Source organism: Heteronotia binoei, chromosome 21, assembly GCF_032191835.1.
Source record: "Heteronotia binoei isolate CCM8104 ecotype False Entrance Well chromosome 21, APGP_CSIRO_Hbin_v1, whole genome shotgun sequence".
NCBI lineage: Eukaryota > Metazoa > Chordata > Lepidosauria > Squamata > Gekkonidae > Heteronotia > Heteronotia binoei.
The window spans coordinates 86,888,583-86,895,808 of record NC_083243.1 but is presented as its reverse complement, the minus strand read 5'-3'; the positions used below and the strand labels follow the sequence as shown (position 1 = coordinate 86,895,808).

The 7,226-nt window shown below is 45.0% G+C and overlaps 1 protein-coding gene across 1 annotated transcript; it reads right to left on the bottom strand.

Annotated features, from left to right (window-relative positions):
- Window positions 1-359: 359 nt before the first annotated feature.
- On the bottom strand, window positions 360-2,468 carry LOC132589614 (disintegrin and metalloproteinase domain-containing protein 20-like). The gene has a single exon (XM_060262363.1). The coding sequence runs from the start codon at window positions 2,466-2,468 to the stop codon at window positions 360-362; it is 2,109 nt and encodes a 702-aa protein (XP_060118346.1).
- Between the last annotated feature and the right edge of the window lie 4,758 nt (window positions 2,469-7,226).

The window sequence follows — 7,226 nt, the reverse complement described above, 5'->3', positions numbered from 1 at the left end:
AAACTACTCAAATATAAATATAAAGCAGGAATGTTTTGCTTATTACATTGTAAGCATAACATGGTGATTCCATGGTTCTGTGAATTAGAAGACAGAGACCACAACCAGAGAACCTGGTCAGATAATTTAAATAATATTAGAGATTATATGCTATTATGTGCCTATGAGATAAATTCCATTATAACACTTGAGATAAATCAAAATCTTGCACATTCAAACATCTTTTTGAATAATAGTATCACATGGTGTTGAAATTTATATTTAGTTATATACTGTGAGTGGCTACTATTTCTTGACAGCTCTCTTCCTGTGTTTATTTTATTGCTGTGATCCTGGCAAATATCTTCTGGACAACTGCATCAGGTTGGCCTGTAATATACAACAAGACCACCAGCCAAAACAAGAGCAGTAAAGAGAACTGAAAGTAGTACAATAAAGAAGACACTCTTTGCTGGAGGTGGCCCGCTGTCAATGCTGCCACCATGGCCTTTATCTAGACAGTATGGAGGGGCCCACCCATAATCACAGTGGCAATTTTTGCGACTGTTACATATTCCCCTATTTTGGCACTTTGTCACATTACAGTCATATTTTAAGAGGGACATATTGGTGCATTTCCTATTAATACACATCATATCTTTGCCACAAGGAGTGCCATCACTCACAGCTCCAATGTCAGGAATCTTTATTCCACTATGGTAATCTGTGCCCCAGCACAGACTGTTGCTATTATATGTCTGGATTATGGTGTTGTGTTCTGCCAAATAAGGTAATTTATTAATGTTTTCACATTGGATTCGTCCACAAAGGGTATCTTCAGCATTGCATTTGATATAATTACTACCATTAATGCCACAGTTGCCAAAGCGGTCACCTCGAGCATTCAGTTTTCTGAAGCAGACCTCTGAAGCAACTGTTGCTCTTGAGCCAAAGATCATTTTGCACTGCTTATTGTGAGTAGAGCAACTCCCATGGTAACAGTACGCACCATCTGGACAGGGGGCACCATCTTGTACATAAACATCTTCAGGACACCATTCTGAAGACCCATTGCAGTATTCTGGAAGGTCACAAATACTGGCACTTTTCCTGCAAACACTTCCAGCCCGATGATATTGGCATTTGGAACAGCACTCTCCAATAGCACAAGTGACACCGGAACGCAACTTGCAACCAAACTGGCAACAGGGATCCTGTTCACAGTTCCACTTTGACCCACAGTCACATTGCTCACCATGTTCCACTTCTTTGTTTCCACAGTATGTGATTTTATTAACTTTATTAGGGTGTCCATCTGGCAACAAGCACCATCCCTTACCAGATTTCATTAAATTGTAATAGTCTTTATAACTGCAGTTGCTGAACTTATCACTGGATACATAGTAGGCAGCCATGATGCATTGTGGTTGTTCACATCTACAGAACTCTGAATCATGATACATCCCAAGAAGATGCCCTTGTTCATGAGCAAATGTGATAACAAAATTGAACAAACTGGTAGTAGTATATGAGGCAACAGCACTGGCCAACTGTTTCTGGCATATTGTTCCAACATATGCTAATCCAATTATACCTTTAAAACGCTTATATACAAATAAGTGACCTGCATCATGTGGTAGACGCATATTAAGTGTATTTCTTCTCCAATCATTGAAACTTATAAGCAGAGGACTCATTGTGTCAGAAATATCTATGAGATTCCTTTGAGACCATATTTCCAGTCCAACAAGAACTATCTGAATGTCAAATGGAACATACAAAGAATTTGTAAACTGGATGATTCTCAGTATATTCAATAGAACAGCAGTTTCATTTCTGCCAAACTGAATATAGCGTTTATGTTCTACCACAATGACAAGCTTTGCATGCACTTTGTGTGTCCACAAGGGTTGGTCTTCTGATCTTTCAAGTGGTACATTCCCAGTCTTTGGGATCATGGCTGCCTGTCGAAGTTCCTCTTCTTCTGTCAGCCCACACCTCATACGGATGGCCCCTTCCTCTTTTGCTAGTCGATACACCACATGTTGAAAGGTAGCAGATGCTGGGACAGGTTCAATTTCATAGGATTTATTCCCTACTTGCAAAACACCTCTAAGACCTCCTAAGCAAGTGCTAATAGAAACCAAAGAGACAGGAATGCCCTGTACAAAACCGTCATAGAAACAGTCATCCCTGATGAATGGATAGTCCACCTGCAGATCCCCCTCCTTGCTGTAAGTGAAAACAGGAAAGTGTTTGGGGACAAAGGCTCTCTTCTGCATGAGGTGCACCAAGTGGCTCTTCCCTTCAATCTTCAGCAAGTAGGTCACATGCTGGGGTTCCTGTTGTCCAAACCTGGGGGTCTGTCTCTTTGGAATGACTACCTCATAAGAGGTATACCTAAACCCTGGAGGAGGTGCTTGGCCAGTAATCTTGCTCAGGATGTTCCTCAGGATAAGCACCAATAACCATGCTTGATCACTAGTCATTTTCCAAGTGAGTTGAAAGAATCCTACAATGTAACCCTTACCTACTTTTCCTCCAGGACACAGGTGCCTGTATAGCTCCTGGCAGGCCAAAGTAGGAAACTGCTCTAGAGATAATGAAGAAGAATTCTGACCATAGCAACTGTCAATGAGACTCCCTTTGGAATTGGGGGTGGAGCTTGCAGAGTCAAGTATAGAATGGAATGGATAAAAAACTGTAAAAGACGTTTGGGAAGGAAAGACTGACTGAAGAATGAATGAGATTGTGTGGAATAGATGTGTATTATGATTAATAAGTATCTTACTCAAAAATAATTAATAAAAACTGAAAATGCTTCTCATCTGAATAAAATCATTTCTGGCATTCACTGGCTATCAGAAACTTTATGATCTGAATTTTAATACAATCAACGGATGGGAAGAGTCATAGTCAACAAAAACCAAGAGACAAAGAGAACAAGAAACTGTGCCAAAAAGTGCAAGACATATAAAATCAATATAATGTCTTTGTGTTATTATTATTTATTTTAAATCATTATTGATTATTATTGGTTTAAAATCTAAATAATCAGAATGATATTTAATAGAAGTAACAAGGTAAAATATCAATTCTGCAATCCAAATTTACCTTCTATAGACTGACTGTAGAAGACCTTGTGAACTAACTGTGCATCTGACATTTTGGTTTGGTCCTTTGGAAAATTATCCTTGGATGTCATGAACTACTTTTGAAATACAGACTATACTCTTTGATCGAGTTTCTCCCGGCTTTGGAAGTTGCTCCATTACTGGTTCCAGCTGAGGAGGAGTCTCACAACTTGAAATTACATAGAGTGAGCCTGGACACCTTGTTCTGGACCTGGATTTGAAAATGGACACTTTGGACATATTTTGTATATTTGGACTTTAGAATTGGACTTTTTTGGACTTTAGTACCTCTCATTGAGCATTATATCAGCCTATGTATTTTTCTACCATGCTGAATTTAGAACTAGACTTTTTGGACTCTGTCTTTTGTACACACTTAGATTAGTTTTGTATACACTTTAATTAGATAACATTTGGATTGTGGTATCGATATTTGCCTTGTTACTTGAATATCATTATTCAGATCTGAAATCGATAATAACAACACAAAGATATTATACTACTTTTTAATATACTTTATTAGCATATATTTGTCTTGCACTTTTTGTCACAGTTTCTTGTTCTCTTTATCTCTTGAAATTTATTTTGGCACCTGTTTGTTTTCATTTTCCTGAGCAACAGGTGTGAGTGGCTGAATAAAAACTGGAAACTTATAAATGGGAGATATCTGCACAACTGTGGTCTCTGTCAAAAATCTGATTCATGTTTTTGTGGTCAGTGTTTCTATTTCAAGTGGTTCAAGGTAACTGTTATTGTTAACCATTCAGTCATGTCCGACTCTTGGCAATTCTATGGGCCAGCTCTCTCCATGTTTTCCAATCTTGTACTTTTCTTTGAGTTGTTCTATGTTCAGGCTGGTGTCAACTTTTATGGTGTCTAGCCAGCATGTCCTTTGGGTGGCCTGATTTCCTTTTGCCACTAACTCATCGAAGCATAACTGTTTTTTCTGGTGAGTTCTTCCACATGACCTGGCTGAAATAAGTCAGTCGCATTTTTGTGATTTTTCCTTTCAATTGCATGTCTGGTTTTACTCGTTCCAATACTTGGTTGTTTGTCACCTTTGCTATCTAAGGAGCCTTCTCCAGCACCATGGCACAAATGAGTCAATTTTCCTCCTGTCTTGCTTTTTCATGGTCCAATTTTGCAGCCCTAGGTTGCTATGGGGAACACAATAGCACAAACTAATCTGCATTTGATTGCTAGGCTGATGTCCTTGCTCTTCCATATACGATTCATGCTCCTCATTGCTGTGTGACCCAACATGATTTGATGTTTTATTTCTGGACTGCATTCACAGTTTTGGTTGATCAGTGATCCTAAGAAAGTGAATTCTTCCACACATTCAATCTCTTCATTTCTAACTGTTATTTTGATGTCTCTATTTTTCTCTGTGGTTGTGATCTTAGTCTTTTTGATCAGATATACCAGGCCTTCTTTAGTTTCCAAGAGGAGGCTTGTGTCATCAGGATATCAAAGATCATTGGCATTCCTTCCACCAGTCTTTACCCCAATGTTTGACTCTTCCTGCTCTAGCTTCCTCATGATTGTTTTGGCATACATGCTGAAAAGGAAAGGCTCTCAAAAGTATCAAGGTCATATTAGTGGTTTGGGGAGGACTTTCTGTTCCTCTAGAACCAATTGATCCGGATGCCTGAGCAATCTCTTCATTGCTGACTGTTATTTTGATGTCTCTATTCGGTGCATTTTCCAGGATAGGCAAGCGCCTGAAATAATGTATGCACTCGCTGACAGACAGGGCAGAAGGGGCAAACAAAAGCACAGAGACAACAATTTGTTAGGGATTAGGCTAGGGTTGCCAAGTCCAACCCCAGAAATATCTGGGGACTTTGGGGGTGGAGCCAGGAGACACTGGGGTGGAGCTAGGGGGATGGGGGGAAACGGCACCGGGGAGCGTGGCGAGCCGCCCCGCAGCTGCCGCCTCTTCTCCACTCGCCGTGGCTGCTCCTCCGAGATGGGCTCAGCCTGAGCCCATCTCGAAGGAGCAGCCACGGTGAGCAGAGAAGAGGCGGCAGCGGCGCGGCAGCCTCGCCCGCTCCGCCTCTGGGGTGAAGCGGAGGGGGGGTGGAGGTGGGCCGGGGGCATGGCAAGCCGCAAGTCCGGGTCCTAGAAGGGCCCGGATTCGCGGCTCGCCATGCTCCTGGCCTGCCTCGCCCTCCCCTGTGCTGCTGCCGCCTCTTGGCTGCTCCTCCGAAATGGGCTCAGTCTGGGCCCATCTCGGAGGAGCAACTGCGGTGGACGGGGAGGGGGCGGCAGCGGTGCGGCGGCCTCGCCCGCCCCAGGATCGGGCGGCTCGCCATGCTCCCCGGTGCCGTTTCCCCCCTCCCCCCCTGCTTCCATTTTTTGGGGGAGCGGGGGAAGAGGGTGGGAATCCTGGGGTCCCCCGCCAGGGCGGAAGGGTTGGGAAGCCTAGATTAAGCACAAGGAATAGGCAATGCAGGTTAGTTTGCTTGCCCTGCAAGAACAGAGGGGACTACTTCAGTTACAGTACCAAGCAAGGCAGAAGGGATGAGAATAGAGGCAGGTGCATGTCTTTATTCCCTCTACTTTGCAACAGGCAGTCTATCTCCTCAGTGACAGACTAGGAGGACAGAGGCAGAAGTTAAGGTTTTGGTCTCCCAGATGTAGAAACATCTCCAAATGCACACCAGACCTGAGGAAATTTCAAAGGCCAATGATGACAAATGACTTGAAGTGAGTGAGAACCTGTTGATTCAAGTACTGGGATGTCTCAAGGGCTATCCTGTCATCTAACAGCACTTGGAAGCTGCACCTTTCCCTGATACAAATTATATACACCCCAGCTGCTATTATTCCTGGTGGTAGGAGAAGACAGGCAATTCTTCTCATTCACATGTAAAGAAAGTGGGGGTCTGTTTCTAAACGATGCCCAGGTCTGCATCTTACTCCATCTTGCAACATACCGTATTTTCGCACCATAAGGCGCTCCAGACGATAGGACGCACCTTCCTCCTGGGGGGCGATCTGCTGCCTCCGATCCCGGCACTTCCTCCATGCCTGCCTGCCTGGCTCCAGCTCTGACGCTTACAGCAAGCGCCAGGATCGCTCCTTCTGCCCTCCGATCCCGGCGCTTGCTGTAAGCGACAGAGCTGAAGCCAGGCAGAAAGGCACGGAGGAAACACGCTGCCCTCTCCACAGCCGGCGCTTGCAAAGCGCTGGGTTTGCGGAGGGGGCGGGTGCTTCCTCTGTGCCTGCCTGGCTTCAGCTCTGACGCTTACAGCAAGTGCCAGGATCAGAGGGCAGAGGGAGCGATCCCGGCACTTGCTGTATGCATCAGAGCTGAAGCCAGGCAGGCAGGCTCAGAGGAAGCACACTGCCCTCTCCACAGCTGGCGCTCGCAAAGCACTGGGTTTGCGGAGGGGGCGGGTGCTTCCCTCGCGCCTGCCTGCCTGGCTTCAGCTCTGATGCTTACAGCAAGCGCCAGGATAGGAGGGCAGAGGGAGCGATCCCGGCGCTTGCTGTGTCAGAGCTGGAGCCAGGCAGGCGCGGGGGAAGCGCCGGGATCAGAGGCGGAGGCAGCGGATCACCCCCCCCAAGAAGGTAGGTACCGATACCTTTGCTCCATAAGACGCACACACTTTTCCCCCCACTTTTTTTTTGGTGGGGGAAGTGCGTCTTATGGTGAGAAAAATACAGTATTCACTCCTGACCAGAAACTGAGTGCAGTGAAGTAATGCAAAGACATTACTTTGCCCACCGACCACCACTTGCACACACTGCTTCAGGCTCTCAGAAAAAGAGGGTAAACTCACTCAGATGCTGCTTCACACTAGGGATGTGCATTCGGTTCAGCCGAACAGAATAAATCCCTTTATACCCACTGATTTGGAAGTATTTGGCACCGAATACTTCTGATCCCAATCCCATAGTATTATACGGGAGCCATATATGGCTCTGCCGAATACCGCCAAATCAGTATTCAGAAGTATTCTGAATGCAATGAAAAAGGTGGGAAAGGAGGTTTCACAGCCTCAGGGAAGCTGCTTGCCTCCTTTCCTGCCTTTAGAACCCTTTTCTCGCCTCTCCCATAGCCTCCCTGGGATCAGGGAGAGAGGGGGAGAGGAGTCCCAGCAG

What these genes read in the sequence shown, in the direction of transcription:
- LOC132589614 (XM_060262363.1), bottom strand. Translation starts at nt 2,468, where the DNA reads ATGACTAGTGATCAAGCATGGTTATTGGTGCTTATCCTGAGGAACATC.